The sequence below is a fragment of the Sparus aurata genome, chromosome 11 (assembly GCF_900880675.1).
Source record: "Sparus aurata chromosome 11, fSpaAur1.1, whole genome shotgun sequence".
Taxonomy (NCBI): Eukaryota; Metazoa; Chordata; class Actinopteri; order Spariformes; family Sparidae; genus Sparus; species Sparus aurata.
Window position 1 is genome coordinate 33,266,720 of NC_044197.1, and position 19,873 is coordinate 33,286,592.

Genomic DNA, 19,873 nt, shown 5'->3' on the forward strand with positions numbered 1-19,873 from the left:
TGTCCAGTATATTGTAACGTGTGTCAAAGACAATTTGTGTATTGATGGAATGCAACTTTTTCCGATTGACAAAAGCCCTATTCACACGGGACTAGTATAACCTGGGGACCTCCACTAATTTGTAATAATTGCAGAGGTCGTCTGTGATCTTAATCCCGTGCGAATCTGCCATGTCCCTAATTTGTAAAGTAAAATTTCCACTGCAAATTACCTGCCATATTTCACCAAACACAGAGGTCATGTGATAATATTAGTCCTGCGTGAATCGGCATCTCTGTGATTTGGGGTCGTTTTTTGTTTTTCTTAAGGTTTTTGTGTTTTCCACACCTTTTTTCTGCCTTTTTTTCCGGTCGAGTATTATGGAGGCTGCGTTGGGAATTATGATTGAATGTTTTGACAGCATTTTGGGTGCAAATTCAGGAGGCTCATCAGAAGAGCAAAATCTCGAAAGATGTTTAAATGGATTACATGCATGGCAGCATGCGGTAGGGAACACTTTTCCATCTTTCAACAGGATCACCAGTTATTATATTGAAAATATCCATATCTAACCGTTGTGCTGCTCCAACAAGGGCTCCGGTGCGATCGACCCGGGGGATAATGTCAGTAAATTAGAGTTAAAACACAGACTTCGCTTATCCTGTGCAAATGCGCCGCATGAAACACAGATGTGGTGGGATAATTTCTAAATCACTTGAGGTCCTGTCGAAGAGCTGCAATTTCCCCGTAGCCGTAACACCGGAGTGTTGCCAAACATTTTAACTCTGGCATTATTGGATTGTTTCGGTTGGTTGTCAGTCATTGTTGTTTCTTTGTTTGCTTGGTTGTTAAATAATCTTGTTACTGTGTTGCTATTTATTAGACTGATTCATTAAATGAACCGTTATTTTATTAGTTCCATACATCCATTAAACAAAAAACACATAACAGTATTTTTTGTTTGTTGGATCAGCATGACCTGCACCAAAAACACAACATAGTGGATGCTAGTCATGCTGGTCATTAGCTATGCTGGTATATGGCTTTTTTGAAAAAGTATATGGCTTTTTTGAACTCAATAAAACACTCAGGGTTTAGGCAGAGCAGCTCGGTTCACATTAAAGGAAAAAATACAAAATATTTTCTACTTAAAATACAATCCAGATCTGCCCCAGTAAACCACCCTGTTGAGCCCAACATTGTTTTTTTTTCTAAGCACTGTTTTTGTCCACTGCAGTGCTGTGCTGAGATTGGCTTGGGAAAACCACCCTGTTATACGCATAATAAAGCAGAAAAGCATACAGAAAACTAAAACAGAAACACAGGAATAAATAAGTTTATAAAAAAATAGGGGGAATGCAAAGGTAAAATAACAAATAAATAATAAGTAAATAATGCCACGAGAAAATACATAAATAGCTGAATTAATACAAAGGTAAATAAATACAGATGCACATTGAAACAGAAAGTATCTATTTATGTCAAGTTGTACATTCACTATCATTTTTGGTGAACTTAATAGCATATTTAGTTATTGTGCTGTTTATTCATTTGTGTTTCAGTCTTCCATGAGGATGTGCCTCAAAACCTCAGCACTGGAATGCTAACTCAGGTACTATGCGCCTGAATTTGAGGTACTTGAACTTAGCTTGAGAATTTCTTTTTTATGCACTCTCATACTTCTAGGTAACTACCGTTCAGAGGGAAACATTGTACATCTAACTTCACTACATTATTGTAAGTTCAATATGTATAAGTAGGACAATGTAATAGGTTTAGATGTTACACAAAAATTAGTCATCATCCTATGACATATGCATTGTTAAATACTAATGACACAGAACTTTAACTCTAACTTTAAGTATATTAATAATACTTGTGCCATTTTAGTTGTTTTAACTGTTATGTGTAGTAGAGCCACTTTTACTTAAAGTAGCGACAGAGCATTTTGTCCTGCCTCGGTCTTCAAGTGGTATTAATGTTGGCACCGACAAATGGAGGCTTTTTGATTTCCTCAGAGTCACAAATGACAACAACACAGCACAAAACTTTAGTCTATTCAAGCATTTAGTGGATAAAAGAAATGGATCGCTAGCTAACCTTCCTTTTCCTGGGTGATCACCAAAATTGTACAGTGATATTGAGGTTTATAGGGAACCATTGTAAACTCTGATGGTTTCGTTATATCCATTACATTATGCAATAAACATTTACTAATAATGATATGTTGAAGCAGAAAACTTCTGCTGCAAGTTTAAGTAAAGGCTCTGAATACTTTCTCCACCACTGATAAAAACTCAAATTTGTTCAGTCTTGGATCTGATTCAACCATTACAATTTCCGTTCATTTGGCTATGAATAAAATGTGGTTTCATATCTAATATGAGCACTGACAGACATCAAAGGGGTGCAGTGAAGTTCTTGTGTGTCTATGTAATACCAGCTTGTAGCTTTGGGTTGATTTTGTGTATTGCCGGGTGAAAAAAACACAATGAAATTGAATTGTGGCACAATAATCAGGTAACATCTATAACAGTAACATCTCTTTTGGTCTGTCTGGGGTCTTTACACACGACAGCCTGTCAGGATTTGCATCTCCTTCACATCAGCCCTACCCGAGTGACAGTGTGATTCAACTGATGACTTATAAATGCAACCGGCTTGACCCTTGGCTGTGGCTGGTGATCAAAAGAGTAGCTGTTAACACATTAAAAATAAGCAAGCCACTAGCAAAGTTTATTTGTTAATTTTCCCTCAGTTTTCACAATAAAATCCCCCATTATTCCATTGTTGAAAAAGCTTTAATTATGAAACAGCATACTTAGCAAAAGATGGGGTCTCAGTAGCAGTTACTTAACACGACTCCCCAAACAGCTGATAGTGAACAGGATGAAACTGCAAAATAGACTGATAGACTGATACAAAGAGGTAAGGTAGGACATTTAGAAGCCTCAAAGTTACTTAGAGCCAAACAGAGAATTTTTAATTTGTCTTTCTCTGGTCTCCTGCACGGACATGAGTTGAGCATCACTCCCTCAACTCAAGAACATGAGTTGAGGAAGAAAGGGTCATAACGTCAAGAGGAGCCGGCTGAGGTGGCTCGGGCATCCTATCTGTATCGGTGCCCCCAGGATGCCTTCCTCTGGAGGTGTTCCTGGCATGTAAGAAAGTTTGTTCGGGCCCGGTTCTAGGCCGGGTTACTGGGGGGGAAATGTCCCCCCAAATGCTTCGGCTGCCCCACCAAACTGACCCTGCTTCATTCCGAAAAAAAAAAAAGAAAAAAGTATATTCGAATATATAATATTGTAATTAATCCCCATAAATGCTGCTCAGAGTGATCACAGTCCCCGGCTCTTCTGCCAACAGAGCCGGTGTCTCTCTCTCTCTTGTACCGTGCATACAGTCAGTAGCAGCTTCTCTCAGTTAGCATCACATTAGATACTACGGGCACTCCGGGCTTGTTAGTTGTTAGCATGTTGGCTAGCAACTGCTAGTAGTAGCCTAGTCCCATCAGCGGCTGCTGCCGATTTGCCTCTGTCCCGCTGCGCGGCATGGGAAGCGTCACACAGGCAGGCTATGTACCGGTTGTGAAGTGGATTTCAACTTTCAACCCTTGCCAGCCTCGCTGTTAGTCCTGTTGGCCAACGAGCCAATGTAAAAATACCTACAAAATCAACAGTACATGCTACAGTTTTGAAACTTTCACCAAACTGTAGTCCCAATACTGCTGAAACTTTAGTCCACTTAAACTCATTACAAATTATGAAGTCCATCACTCAGTTTTTTTCAAAACCTGTAAAACTTATAAAACCTATCTCTTCCCACAATTTTTGCTCAATTGTCACCAAACTTGCTAGAGAGCATCTTCAGACCGCCCTCCACAAAACTTGTTTCTCTGATTTTTGATTTATCAAAAATTAAGCCCACAGTGCATCAGAATGTTTGACTGTAAACGGTACTGTAAACATATACTATCAAATTCTTCCTAAATACATTTTTCAATCTTCCTGAAAAAAATTGAGAATATTTTGGAGTCATGGTTGATGAAGTTTGGCAAATATCACAATTTTATCTCAAAAACTGAATTTTTGAGAACATTTTGAATTCTGCTCTCATGGGAACAACTGGAGTCAATGTAAGACTGGCATTTTTAAACATCAGATTTTCTCTTATGAAACAAAACACTTGGAGTTAAAAACAAATCACCAACATTTCCATGTTGTCAAGATGCAATTTATGTATTATCAGATTTTTGTTCAGGTAACAGGATTTCTGACATTTTGACCATTTTTGAAATCTGCCTTGACAACAGCTGCCCGGACAGTGACTCCCTGAGTCGACAAATCAAGCTACACAGCTGGTCTCATTTGCAGCCAATTAGCTCAGTGAGTTAGGAGCTGGTTCTTGATGTCAGGGGTTGTGGGTTTGAGACCCAGCAAGGATGATGATCAAAATGTCAGATGCTCTCAACATGAAACACAAGACAATTGTCCTGATGGTGGCATCACAGCAAGCCTCTAAATTAAATAAAAACAAATAGCTTGGACCGGACCATGGGTGAAAGCTAACCAAATTTTGCATAAAGGTCCAGTCTCATGCGGGATTACCTCAACTGTAAACCCAAGCCAATAGTCCTGATGGTGGCGCTACAGCAAGCATCTAAAGTTCAAAACATTGAAAATTCATAACAAATCAACCTGCTAGAACTTCACACTTTCATCAGACTGTAGCCCCAGTACTAAAGAAACTTTTGTACATTTAAACCTATCAGAAATTATGAATCCATCACTCTGTTTTTTTTAAACTGTAAAACGTATCTATCTATACCTATCTCCTCCCACAATTTTTGCCTACAGTGCATGAAAATGTTTGACTGTGAACACTACTGTAAACATATACCTGCAAATTGATAAATAAATCTTCAATGTTCATGAAAAAATTAAAACATTTTTAGATTCATGGTAGATGATGTTTGACAAATATCAGAATTTTACCTAAAAAACTGAATTTTTGAGAACATTTTGAATTCTGCTCTCGTGAATAATTTCAGTCAATGCAAGCAGCATTTTTAAACATCACTTATTCACTTATGGAGCAAATCAATCATTTTCAAAAACAAATTACCAACATCTCCATGCTGCAATATGTGTATTTTCAGATGTCTGTCTTGATAACTGAATTTTTTACAGTGGTTTTAAATCTGCCTGCACAACAGTGAATGGCTTACTCAATTTGTGAAGCCACTGTTATAATGCCACTTGCCTCAAGCTCAGAGCGATTGATGACAGTCTTTGATTCCAGAAGTTGTGAGTTCAAGCCTGAAGTGGTCCAAAATGAACATTGTTGTCAACTGTCTTGTCTTCCTACTCTCCTGTTTGTTGCTCAGAATTGCCTAATTTTGCCAAAAAATAGCCCGGACCCGACCCATCGCTGCACAGCGGCTATAATAAAGAAACTTAGATTTTGCCCCACCACCAAATTTCTCAACCTCCCCTTCATATCTACCACGATGAATTTGGGAAATCTGGTGGTGGGGCAAAATGTACGTGACAGACTTACAATCTAAACATGGGCAGAAGCCAGAGGAACCACAAGCCCATTGAGCCGGCTGACTAATCACTCTGTTCTCTGTACAGTGTTATTCAAAGGCTAAACGACAATTTAGGCTCTCCAATTCCTTCACATCTGCTAAAATCTCAATCTGATCACTATTTATATAACAAATACAGATGGGCCGTCTCGGCGTGGTTGTTGGAAGTTGGAGATTGAAAATTGGAAACTGACTGAGATTAAGCTAGCAAAAAAATGAATCGAGGCATCAAGAGATACAAGGGGTGAGCGGAGAAAAGAGAAAGAGAGAAATCTGAGAGCACTGTAGGCTGACGGTGAAAAATGCTGCAAACGGACTGATTTGTTTTTAAAATCAAGTGCAGCTTCATCTAGAAGAGGTAAACATGGCTGGCTCTGATGAGTCATTTTTTTTTATGCATTGGGGTTGTGCATTGATATGGCTCAAAAGTGTGTATTCTATCTGCCAGTTGTGCAATATTTAGGTTTAGATTCCATTTAATATTATTAGATAACTTATTATAATTGGGCATTGATAAAGTTGTCCTATATCAGTGAGGTGGAGGTGGGCTTAAAATGTAAAATGCCAATTACACTGTAGCTTCAAATTTAAATAGAAAATATGTTAGTAGACTGACATCAATAATTTGTTGGCCACAGAATTTGTTTTCTTTGTCAACCCAGAAAAAGAATTCCTGTTAGAGCTTTGCCGATGGAACCAAGGCGAATCTGCGATGCTTTTGTCTGGGTTGGCATCATAGACTGGTAGACATACAAAAAAACGTCATCCCTATGGCACTCAAAACAGTAGCAGTTGGTGACCCATCAACATTTCTTACTGCCCCCAATCAAGGCAGTCTAGAACCGGGCCTGGCTTTGTTGATGTGTTCAGCCATTGTTGATGTCTTTTAAATCTTGCTCTTGTACAAACCTCATTAAGTGACCGGCTTTTTATGGCAGACTATGTGGGTGCCTATAGCTACACTGGTAGGTTGTATGAGGACAAATATATAGCCTAAACTTTTTTAAGTATAACATAGACATAACATTTTAGATCAAACCAAACAAAACATACTTAGTCTTCAGAAGTGGGAAAACAAGTGTTGGTCTCATATATTTCTTTGTATGATCCTTTAACTGGACCAGGACAAATGCAGAGTTTTATTTCCTGCCGGTGGGCATTGGAAGCTGTGTTCAGAAGGATTGATCTGGCAACATTAAACTTATTTCTTCTCTACAGCGGCATCTGACTTGTTGTCAAGTGACTCTCTGCTCAACCAGGCAGCTTCCAACGTGACTGACTGCCTCCACCAGCTGCAACCTTGTGTTTTTCATAGCGTCGCTCAACTCGAGCTGCATGCCGGGACAGGAGGCCCTCTGACGGGCTTTCATTCTAACACAGCCCGCTGGCTTTAACTGCGGCCATTTTCTGCTGACTAACACGCGCGCGCACACGATCTCTCACTCTCTCTCTCTCTCTCTCTCTCTCCTTCTCTCTCCTTCACACACACACACACACAAACACACACACACACACACACGGACAGAGGGAGGCTTGGGGCGAGCTTCAACTTGGCCTTTCGACGTCTCGCGTGACGAAAAGCAACGGGGGCAGACGGGCCTGCCGCTGCACGCTCTTCTTCTAAAGCCCCAAACTCATTAACTTTAAACCGCGACTGTAGAGCAGATAGGCATATATCAATGCATGTTGTTTGCTTACTCATGCGCCGCCAAGGGTTAGAAACCACCGTGGGATAAAGCCCGTGTGACGCCAACACGCCCCGTTCTCCTGCACGGAGGCGACGTTACTCCAAACTTCATTCAAAACTGTACGACTTTTAAGTGGACTTGTTTCATGTCAGACACACTCATCGTCTCATGTGATGCATGAAATGTTCGCCCCTTAAGTCGTCTTTTGACAAATTCGGCGTATATATAATACTGAAAATGAGCGTTATGTCAATAAAATGTCAAGTTTAATAATCCTTTGACACTGCCGCACTGCACTGTGCTTGACGGAAGACGCCAATGGGAAGAATGGGCGATACCGATTCGAAAAGTTAATATTACAGGAAAGTATGTGGTGTTTTGTGTGTAATGTGTTTGCCGAATTTGAGGTTGGATCAAGACAATCAACCCCGTTTTCAAGTTCTGTTGTGTCGGACGCATATATTTGCAGATGTGCAATGGATATTTTATTTGCTATTTTTTTAAATGATATTTAGCCGCTGATAAACTCTTGAGGCAAATCTCGCGTACCGGACTACATGTTCGGACGCTGCAACAAACTATCAGATGAGGAGAAATAGAAAAGACACTTGCTGACATTCTTGTTCACTTTAAGCTGCGAAACTGATGTCACTCTTGACTCCTCACATTGCGTCTTTCATGGAAAACACGGAACAGCACACCAATAGGAATGGGCACTCTACTACGTTTGTTTACTGGAACAGGTTTAGTCCTACCATTTCGAAGCCGAGCCGCCACCGGGGGAAGTTAAAGCGGATATCAACGCCTTCCCATCTTGCGCTGTCGGTCGTTATCATTCCATATTCATTTCCATCATCGTGCGCGTGCCAGGTGAAGTAAATCCGCGGTGCTCGAGACCAGAAACGTCCCGCGTCAAGCTTCGGCTCCACGGCAGTAACCCCCCCTCCCCCGCCCGGTAGGCTGCGGCAGAATAGAGTTGTGCTACATCCACCTTCTACTGCTCTGCCTCTCACTGTCCGGTCCTCCTCTCACACCAGCCTTCTGTATTTTCTCTCTGCTCCCTTCCATTCCAGTCCCTTTTTAGGGGGCACATATCCCTCCCCCATACAGTTCTACACAAAGTTCACAAAGTACACTATAATGTGATAGTTGAAATGAGTGAATCCAACTTCATCTGCTGAAAAGGACCACTTAGAGTGCACAGCACACAGTTAGACATTTTGTCAAACAAAGGCTATGAGAGGGGGAAAGAGATGTGCCTAATGTTCCTATCTGATTAGCAATATAGTTGTGCAGATTCTTGGGCAAGTAATATCGAGTTAGTTTTTTTTAAAGATATGAGTGGCTGGAGCAGCAGTGGCTCAGTCTTTGGGGACTTGGCTCGAGCACTAAAGGGTGGCTGGTTAAAGTCACAGTGTAGGCTGGAAGCTGGAGGGGTGGCAGTTCGCTTCCTCGGTACTGCAGAGGTGGGGACTCCCTAAAAACTTGGTGTTTTGCCCTGGGTGGGCGTGGTTTTGCAGGACTTGGTAGTTCAGGTTTCAGCAAGCTTCCTGTCGGTCTCAGCGAGAGCTCTGAGTCCACACAGTTTTTTAGATTTAGTGAATTTGCTGTTTTCAGTTATTTAAAAGAATATTTCCACCTTTCAGTCGCTGGGTGGCTAGATTTAGGAAATAAAACTACTGGCTAGGTTTTTTTGTAAAAGATCATGGTCTGGATTACATTTATTACAGAAGCCCTAAACGGCCATGCATTTATATATTTTATTTACTCCAGTTTCTCATGATAACGAGTTAATTTCCTCCATTTTCCACGAGATAACAGGATAATTTTCTCGAGATCTCGTTATAACAAAACTTTGTTTTCCTGAGATAACGAGTTAATTTCCTCCGTTTTCCCGAGAAAACGGGATCATTTTCTATAGATCTTGTGATAACGAAACTTTGTTTTCCTGAGATAACGATATAATCACTTCGAGATCTCCAGAAAACAAAACAATAGTGTAGTATATTAAATCATTGCAGGAAACATCATTCACTGTAGCAATGTAAAAGGAGCAGGACTGCGTCACATATATTTTCAATCAAGGCCTGACACAATCTAAGTGTGCCTGATGTTGTTGTAGCATTCCCGCTGAATAATGGTCAGACTCTCTAACTGATGGTTCAAAGTGTTTATTACAGGAACATTGTGCACTCGAACACCTTCGGACACACCGTAAGAGCTTGTACCCTTTATCAGCCAGGTGCTAAGTAAATCATTTCATTACGTTTAGCAAAAACCATGCAGGCACACTTCAAACACGCACACACACGATTCACAAGAACACCGGTGTGGTGTGGCAGTAAGGTAAAAGCAGTAAAGGCAGTTTCATTGGTTGATTATGCCCTACTCTGTATGGATAGTGACCAAAGTGTTTGGTCATACGGGACGATATGAGCTTGGAGGTGGAAGATGACACAAAATTATTATTGTTATTATTAATAATAATAATAATAATAATAATAATAATAACAATATTATTACTATTATTATTCAATCTTAATTTAGAGGCAATGCTGGCTGAGGTTTGAAGCCAGTGCCAAAGTGCCATAAACTGCAGTTCCTCGAATGGCCACTCGAGACTGGCTCCAAAAGTCAGTCAATCTTCATTAAAGCCCAGAAATAAACATTTTATTACTGCTTTGCTACTGAAAAAAAACCTATTGAGCAATGATAAATGAATTATTGAACCAAATTTAATTAATTTGTTCTTGTGACAAAGTAGCATGTGTTTCATTCATTTCATTACAGAACAATGAGAGATGAAGAAATCATTGGAGCTCAAGAATGCCATGATATACATGTTCTTTACAAGTGGATGTAAACTTTTGACCACAACAGTAAATAGAACAACAGTTAAATACCAATAACTGACCCCTGGGGAACACCACATGAAAGGTTGGAAGGGAATGAAGAGAATTCTCCCATTTAATCTGAGACAGATCTGTCGGGGAGGTATAGGAGCAAAACCTGGCCAGACCAATTCATGACTCAGATCAAGCAGAATTCAAATGTAACAAACCCCAGATTGCAAATAATTTGTTATGTTAACAACCTTTCTGTACTGTCCTTGGACAGAAACCTGATTGATGTTTCTCAAAAATCTTACTGTTATTCATTTAAGAAATTCAGTGGCAACAGACTTCAGACAGTAAATAGTTTTAATTAGGGTTAGAATTTGAGGGCCATGTCTTGAGGAGGAGTTTACGTGGGAACTTAGCGAGTCAAAATCTAGCATTATAATTTGCTTAAAATGAGAAAAGCTGGTTGAAGAGCTATTCTTACAATGATACTGAAGAAGCATGTGTGAGATTTGGGGTTCCTAGTAAATATATATATTTTGAATATTTTATGTGGTTTTCCCATCAGCACTTCCAAATAATAGATTCATCATTGATGGAGGCCATGAAGAAAGGAGTCATGACAAGTCACAGGAGAAATATTAAGAGCAAGCTAAAGGCCAAGATCAGTTGTGATGAAGCTGTTCAGAATCTGATGAGAGGGAATTCTGAATAGAGGGGAAAAAGCTTGAAGACAACTGGATCCTCATCAGTGAAGATTTTACAGCCTATGTGAGACAAATGGAACTTAAAGAAATAATATTTTAAATTACTACTAATCAAAAAATTAAGTTATTTGCACACAAAAAATACTGACAAAAGTGCAGCTTACTCATATTTTCAGGAAAGCAATCTGCAAAAAATACATTAGAGGGGGCCTTTAGTAAATGATTTATATTTTTGATGACATGCTCATATGCTTATATTTTTTATCTTTGTGTTTCAGTATTCTTTCTGTATAGTTATTAATCAACATAACACACCAAAATACTCTATCCGCAAAATCTACAATGCGTAAAAAGTTCAGTATATGAGTGTGTTACACCCAAATATACTGAATATCGGCCATAAACCAAGGTCTAGATAGTGAAGATTTTATTTTAACAAGAATAATGGCAAGACAGTGTATGTTTAAGATAAACTTCTGTTTTGTTTGTTATGGAAGATGACATAAGCTATACACTGTAAAATAAAAGATAAAAAACAATTGTACTTGTACTTTGTGTAAAAAGTGTCAGATTTAAAATTGACCATGTTTGAGAGGACAAGTTAATCTACTTATGTAATGATTAAAGAAAAATAAAGTTTTCAGGTCATATATACTTGATATTTATTCAGGAGAGCATCTTGTCCTGTGCATGAGCAAGACATCCAGCAGCCCTTATTCATCTTTGTAAAATGTATAAGTGTAAAGGATAGAGACTTAAAGGGATATTCTGTTGTAAATTTAATCCATGGTCTAACACACCGTGAAACTGTGTTAGACTCCCTCTCGAGAGATCAAGTTAGCTGACCACTAATTTACGGAGTTTTACCGACCTCAGAAACGACCGCACGACAACAATACACTGCAGTAAATGGATCCAACTATAAACCGCCACCAAAAAGCCACAAATAATGCTCAGAACAGCACCAAACTTCAGCAACAATAGGGTCTCAGCACATAGTCTGGTGCATCTTACCTCAGCTAGCTTAGCTGGATTTCTATTGTGAAGCTAAAAACAGATTTCAACTCTCCTCTATCAGCTTCCGGGTCGGGGAAGTCCCGACGTGACGATTACCAAGTGTGGTTAGAAATGCTCAATTCCGTTCTTTTCCCTGTCCGCTCTCGATAATAACTGTTATAAACTGGCAGGTAAGACACATATGAACTTTGATTGCTTTTCCATGGAGTCATAATCATACATTTTCATCCATGAGCCATGGAACTCTACTGCACTCGGTAATCGACTCGTCGGGACTTCCCGTCAAAAAAGGAAGCTGCTGCAGAAGAGAGGTACATTTCGTCAGCTTTTCAGTAGAAATGGGATAAGCTAGCGGAGGTTAGATGCCCCGGACTATGTGCTGAGACCCTATTTGTACTGTTGCTGAAGTTTGGTGCTGTTCTGAGCATTATTTGTGGCTTTTTGGTGGCAGTTTATATTTGGATCCATTTACTGCAGTGTATTGTTGTCGTGCGGTCGTTTCTGAGGTTGATAAAACTCCGTAAATTAGTGGTCTGCTAACTTGATCTCTCGAGAGGGAGTCTAACACAGTTTCACGGTGTGTTAGACCATGGATTAAACTTACACCGGAATATCCCTTTAAGTCAGTACTTATAACTGATAATAAATAAAGTTGTATTTGTTGGTGATTTGCTATTTATGGTGATGATTCAAAAAAATATTCCAAAGCCAAAACAGTTTAAAAAATGCAATTAATGTAATGTATTGACCTGCAGCATGCAGAATCTACACTGTAAAAACTGTTGATTAGATATTTTTCAAGCACTTTTAGGAAGTGAACTTCTTGTTGTTGGGAAAAACTCACTCAAATGCATTTTAAGTATAGTGTATGAAAAAAAGCCACAAAAAAAAGAGTTTTACCACTGTAAAGAAGGTCAGCAATTTGAGCATTTTAGTCACATTGAACTTGATTCAATGAAGTCAAATTTAAAAGAAAAAATCATAATTAGATTTAAATGATATTCAATCATATTACATTTGTCAATTTTTTCTTTCTTTTTTAAAGTGCAATATGCTTCATATAAATACTTAGCTCTGACATACATTTATATGTCAAGTAATTGTTTCCTACACTTATTTACTTAAAACAACACCTTCACAGTAATAGAATTCCACAGTACATTGTCTTATCATGTAAAGGGAAATTTTTTCCCATTTTTAACATTGTCATTTGTCAGTCAACAATGTGTTAAATGGCAATGGAATAATAACACCTGCACCCCAGAGGCACAGAAGATCACCAAAAACCTTATCCGTTTAGGGTTACACTATATCCCACACTTTTCAATATGGAGGTAAGGTTGAACATGGACAAATTCTCCTTTTAAAATTTTTAACCTAAAATAACTTACACACCAGCTGTGCAGTTTAAAACATCTTCAAAGCAGTGTATTTTACTGTGTCATCTTAAAACACTTCAACATTAAAAGCCAAGTAGAACACCTTTTTGGCTAAGATGGCGCCGAATGAGTGGCAGCCACTAGCCCCTTTCACACAGATATGCCGCATTATCGCCACAGCAGCAATTTGCCAATTCTCTGCCGTAGGTCATTCAAACAGAGCAAAGCGCCTCCGCTTTAAAGACGAACCACTGTGTAATTCACACAGAAAGCCGGCGCTGCGGCTCCTAAAGAGGCCTGACGGTACACGTCATGATGATGTTTTCAAGGTCTTTCCCTGGTATTCTCCTCTCAATCTAAACCAGCAGACAGTTTGTAATCATATGGATGCTGTTATAATGTGTTGTGATTGAGATCCTGACCCACCAAACATTCTGAAAAGTGACAAAGTTACATTTTTCACTGTAAATTACATAATTACATAATAACCATCAGTAAACTGGAAGCTGTCTGACTTTGTAATTCGCAGGGAGGTAGGCTGTTTTCTGGGGTAAAGTTTTTTTCAACACAAACACTTGATGAGTTTAATTTTTTTGCCGGTGACAGATGCTGTTTTTCAGGCAGAAATGTGAGGAGGAATTGGTAGGACAGGCAGCATGACAGACACTTCTCCAGTGCCGGAGCTGGTCACCATATCAGAAGGGCATGCTATAGACTCGTCCTCCCATCTGTCATCATGGCGAATGTGAGATCTCTCCCCAACAAAATGGATGAGCTAACGTCACTGACCTGGCATCAGACCATGAGTGCAGCATCATGGTGCTCACTGAAACGTGGCTAACGGCACTGACCCCAGGACGCTAACCTGGACTGTTTTCTTTTAGATCTTTTTTCTAGGTAAGTAGCTTGTTTTTTAGACTAATGAACTTGGAGGTTTGTTTTGGGCGCAGTGCATCGAGTCCCACAAGAAGTCTTTGAAAGGCCTCAAATGTTTTGGATAGTGTGGGTGGCTATTGGAAATTCAGGGCATACGTTACCACAAGGAGTAGGCAGCCGACAGAAAAGGTGTGAAAAGTACCTGGCACCTGGCCCGCTGATTGGTCAGATCTGCTCTCTACCGATTGGTCAGATCTGGTGTCTATTGCGCCCTGTTATGACGACCAGTACAATTAAGCGAGGAGAGGCCAGGCCAGGTGCGTGAAGACGCCGATACCGGTCATTTACGGCATGGTATCAAAACGAAAGTATTCCTCTGGTTCAGAAAAAAAAATAAACTAGATGATGAAAAACGCTCAAAGGATAAAGGTCGGGTTTGTTTTAATGATGTGGGGTGGAGGGGTAGCTAATGTCGTCTCTAGCTAGCTTAAGTGTTTGCTTTAGGAAAGAGCTCATTATAGCAGGTCCGGTTCATTGGCATCACATTTGTGAGGGAGGGTGTGTTGTTAGGCAGATGTCTGTCATGTCTGCTGTATCCTCATCCAGTGGGAGCTGCTGTTCCTTCATAGACCTCCTCTGCTCTTCAATATTTGCCACATAACATGACTTTCTGGTTATTTTTATGATTAATTTCCAATTTTTTGTGTTCTCTGTTTATAGGTCTCTAATGTGAAGTGTGCTAAACAACACACATATACACATTAGGTCTATTATTATGGACTATTGTGTGGCAATAGTGTGGCAGTGGATTATTGCTCTAAGTGGATTATTGTTAACACTACTGAGTTAGTTGTGTCTTTCTTTACCACATTTATTAGAATATTTATTGTTACAATATTTAAACAAATTTGTTTCATTCCTATTTAGTTATGTTTTTGATGTATTACTTTGTTTTATTCAAAAGAATCATAATAACACAAATTAAAGTCAATTTAAAGTGAACTATACTATATATGACCATTAGTTCCGGCCACAGAATATAGGGTAAGACCAGATCATCAGTGAGGCACAAGTAGTCCACTTTGTAATACCCTGTGAAATATACACAAAAATATTCCTTCAATCTCACATAGTGCTCATCAGTCATTTATCTTTGTTTATAACTCTAACAAGTACAATGTGTTGAAAACTGCTTAGAAGTGATAACTATGAATTTGGGTGCATGCTTTAAAGGGACACTGTGCTGTATATTGTAATGTTTGATATAAAAACAGATTATATTCTGCACCAGTGTAACATAACTCAATTATATAGTATAATTTTTGCTTAGGATCTACTGCTTGGTAACTTGATGAGTTTTGTCTTTGCAGGAGCAATTCTGAAATATTTTGGAGCCGCGGACCAGGAAGCAGCACTGCCGCCTTCATCACCACCAGACCAGGAAGCAGCACGGCCGCCTTCAGCACCACTGGACCAGGATGTTTAAGTTTAAAAATGTTTTACAATTCAAAATAAATAAATATATTTGAGGAATAGTGCATCAGTTTCATTTATTGACCTATAGAGGTCCACATTGTTTACCTTGTATTATCATGTTCTAACAGTTAAGCCTGGCCTGAAAATGCTCTCAACCAGCTGCAGGACTGCTTTGCCTGCACAGACTGGAGCATTTTCGAAGATCAGGACCTGGACACACACACCGAGTCTGTCCTCTTCTACATCAGGTGCTGTGTAGATAACGTCACCGAGGATAGACGCATCCGGATCTTTCCAAACAGAAAGCCCTGGATGACAAAGGAAGTCCAGACCCTGATCAGAGCTCGTAACTCGGCCTTCAGGACGGGAGACAGAGCTCTCTACAGCACTACCAGAGCTGACCTGAGGAGGGGCATCAAACAGGCCAAGGTCTCCTACAAGAACAAAATAGAAGGATACCTGATGGACAATAACCCGCGTCAGATGTGGAGGGGCATCCAGGCCCTAACCAACAACAAAGGCAACCCCCCTCCCACATCCTCCAACAGCAGCAGCACACTGGCAGAGGAGCTAAACAGCTTCTTTGCCCGGTTTGAGACCACCACCACACACCTGCAGTCACTGCCTCCCCCTGGTTCCAGCACCCCACCTCTCTCTCTCCAGGAGCACGAGGTGAGAAAAAACTTAAGAGCAGTGAACCCCAGAAAAGCTGCTGGTCCTGACGGTATCCCAGGGGCGGTGATTAAAGCATGTGCAGACCAACTGGCAGGGATCCTCACCAAAATCTTCAACCTCTCCCTGACACATGCCACCGTCCCCACATGTCTGAAGGCCTCTATCATCGTCCCCATCCCCAAAAAACCTGCCATAGACAGCCTGAATGATTACAGACCTATCGCTCTGACATCTGTAATCATGAAGTGCTTGGAGCGATCAGTTTCCCAGCACATCAGAGACTGTCTCCCTCCCTCCCTGGACCCCCACCAGTTTGCCTACAAGGCAAACCGTTCTACAGAGGACGCCATCACCCTCACACTCCATACAGCGCTGAGCCACCTGGAGAACAAGAAGAGCTATGTGAGGATGCTCTTCGTGGACTACAGCTCAGCATTTAACACCATAATTCCAGACATTCTCATCACCAAACTGCTGGAACTACAGATCCCCCTCCCCACCTGCAATTGGATTTGAAACTTCCTGTCAAGTCGCCCACAGTCTGTGAGACTCGGCCCCCACCACTCCACTGCACTCACACTCAGCACTGGTTCCCCTCAAGGCTGCGTTCTGAGCCCTCTTCTGTACGCCCTGTACACCTACGACTGCTCTCCAACTCACCCAACCAACCGCATTATTAAATATGCTGTTGACACCACAGTGGTCGGACTCATCCGAGGCGAGGACGAGACAGCGTACAGGGCAGAGGTGGAGGAACTGTCGCTATGGTGCTCAGACAACAACCTGACCCTGAATATCCAAAAGACAAAATAACTCATCATGGACTTCAGGAAGAACAGACATGACCACACCCCCCTCCTCAAAAATGGAGAACAGGTGGAGACTGTCACCACCTTCAGGTTTCTGGGCACCCACATCTCCACAGACCACTCCTAAACCTACAACATCAGGGCCCTGGTTAAGAAGGCTCAGCAACGACTACACTTCCTGCGTGTCCTCAGGAAAAACAAACTGGACACAAAGCTGCTGCTGGCCTTCTATCACTCCTCTGTGGAGAGCGTACTGATGTACTGTCTGGGTGTGTGGTACGCAGGCTCAACAGCCGAGGACAGGAAGGTGGTGCAGAGGGTCATAAACACTGCCCAAAAGATCATCGGCTGCCCTCTGACCAGCCTGGAACACATCACCACATCCTGCTGTCTCAGGAGAACCAAGGCCATCACAGGAGACCCCTCACACCCTGCCTACCCCCTGTTTGATCTGTTGCTCTCTGGGAGACGCTACAGGTCAACCAGATCCCACACCAGCAGGCTGACAGACAGCTTCTTCCCCTGGGCCATACCAACTACAAATATGAACGGATACACTCACAAATCAGCCCCCGACAAGAACAAACCCAATCTACCTCCTCCTACCTCCCTTTATCACCTTAAAGGGCTATATATATATAATTCATTTATATTTATATTACTATTTGTTCTCTGTGTTGCTTTTTTTTTTATTTGTTGCTGCGGGAGCACCCTTAATTTCATTGTACTCTCCTGTACAATGACAATAAAGACTATTCTATTCTATTCTATTCTATTCAACTTGCTAGGGTGGGTGAACTTTGATTTAATTTCAGAGAGATTTTCACGACTCTAACCTGTTTTCCTTTTAAAATGTAATAGGTTGTTGCATCTTTCTGGATCACCCAAAAGGGTTAGGAATCTATCCATTGTCATTTGACAAAAAGGGGCCCCCAAACAGCATCTTGCATAGGGCCCCCAAAACACAGAAACAGCCCTGTGTGGAGAGCACTTTGAACAATCAAGAACAGCCCTTATTTGAGACCTGGTAAATTAGACTTCATATATTTTTCAAGTACAGCACATTCTGCTTATAATAAAAGACCTGTACCCTGTAGTTGAGGTAAATAAAGGCCCTAGCCATGATTGAGAATTAGCGCAATTGTCTCAGGCCTGCACTCCCCTTGACTGCTATATTTTCTAAGTGAGCAAGTGTCAACTTGACACAATACTTTTTATTTTAACTGGTAACCATGCAACATCTTGTACAACTCACCTGCTGTTTTGTAACAATGTTATACTTCCAGCAGGAGATCTGGTTAGTAAAGAACGCATAATATTACTTTAGATTATACACAGGACAGCACCATATGGATGATATGATAGATGGTAGCCTATAGGCTATTAATAACAAAGAGATCCAGGTATTTGTAGGTAGAACCAGACCAGCTGTTTCTCCTGTTTCCAGTATTTATTCTATGATAGTCTAATCAATCTTGGAGACAATATCATTCCAAACTTAAAATACCATTATCACTGTGGGTCTGCATTACCTATTCAATAGGACTATTAAAAATTAAACCTTAAAATCAATTAAGAGCTGAAAATTACTGAAAACTTTTTGTTCTAACAAATAATGTCAATATAAATATCCACCTTATGAACTCTTTGCTAAGTCCTGCCCCTTAAACACAGAATAGTATCGCTCAGCTCGTAGACTACCATGCAGCAGCTTCAGATTTTTTTTGCTAGTTTTGTGAGACATGGATAAATGTTGCTTAGCAATGCACATTAGCCAGAGAGGTTGAAGGGGATCTTACCCATCTCAAAACCAAAACCATACCTTCAAATGTGTAGTCTCTGGATTAAGCTATGTAGATTTTCAAATGAAGCAATATGTTGCTTAAGCCACTTAAAAAAGCTTAACAATTCAAAATCAGTTTAAGTGTATGCTATATTCAAAATAATTACTATGTTTTACCTTGCCATCAGACAGACTCATCACAAATTAATCTATTGATGTAGTAGTAGACCAGCAACTCTAGTGTTCTACGAGGTATAATAACTATTTTTGTCATGGGAGTCCAGTGGCAGGGAGAGAGCAACTTTACTATTAATAGGCTTAGCAAGGGGTTAATTGAGGAAAGAAAAAAGATCAACAAATAACTCATAGTATTGATATGCTCCAGTTTTTATGGCTTGGGCCTCACCTATGTTAGTTCCATCACCAAGTTCTTGATGCACTAACCAATTGCTCCTCCCTTAGCACTGAACAGCTCCAGGAGCTTTGGAGTGTACCTGTCCAGCTGGAACATAAAGGTCGCACCTTTGGAACTCCTCATTTATCTGTAACACAGCAATTGTTTGGCTGTTACTTGTGTTACAGCCCTCAGCCCTTGGATGTGTCCTGTGTGTAGTGGCTGTAGCTGTGTCTGTGTGTTGCAGGTAACAGTGGACATACCACTGACATACACTTCCACACTCCACTGTACATTTAATTTGCGTTATAGTCAATAAATATAACTGCCTTGTTTCATTTCGTGTCAACTATCCATGTTTTGTTGCAGCCTTGGAGCCAGTCATAACACTTGGGACATTCAGAAGGTGTAAAGCAGGGCTGCAAAAATTAATCACCAACTATTTTGATAATTGACTAATTGGTCTGTGTTTTTATATAAAAAATAAAGTCAAAATTCACTCATACTAGCTTCTTAAATTGTGATATTTTCTGCTATCCTTACTCCTTTAATGACACTGAACTGAATTTCTTTGATTTGTGGATCAAACAAGACATTTTGTGGTTTGGGAACACCAAACAACTAATCGATCGATACATTGAAAGATGCAGCCCTAGTGTA

The 19,873-nt window shown here is 40.4% G+C and overlaps 1 protein-coding gene across 8 annotated transcripts in view; it reads right to left on the reverse strand.

The window, feature by feature from the left end:
* nfic (nuclear factor I/C) overlaps positions 1-8,413 on the reverse strand; it is a 209,864-nt gene extending 201,451 nt beyond the window's left edge. For 2 of the 8 annotated variants that reach the window (XR_003985904.1, XR_003985906.1), the window contains exon 1: positions 8,013-8,401. Coding sequence is in view for 5 of the 8 variants with exons in the window: in XM_030432866.1 (XP_030288726.1) it covers positions 8,013-8,093 (81 nt within the window). In the remaining 3 variants the exon portion in view is untranslated. Of the gene's footprint in view, positions 1-8,012 lie in introns of all 8 variants that reach the window. The other 6 variants (XR_003985905.1, XM_030432866.1, XM_030432865.1 and 3 more) reach the window with 6 other exon arrangements.
* Between the last annotated feature and the right edge of the window lie 11,460 nt (positions 8,414-19,873).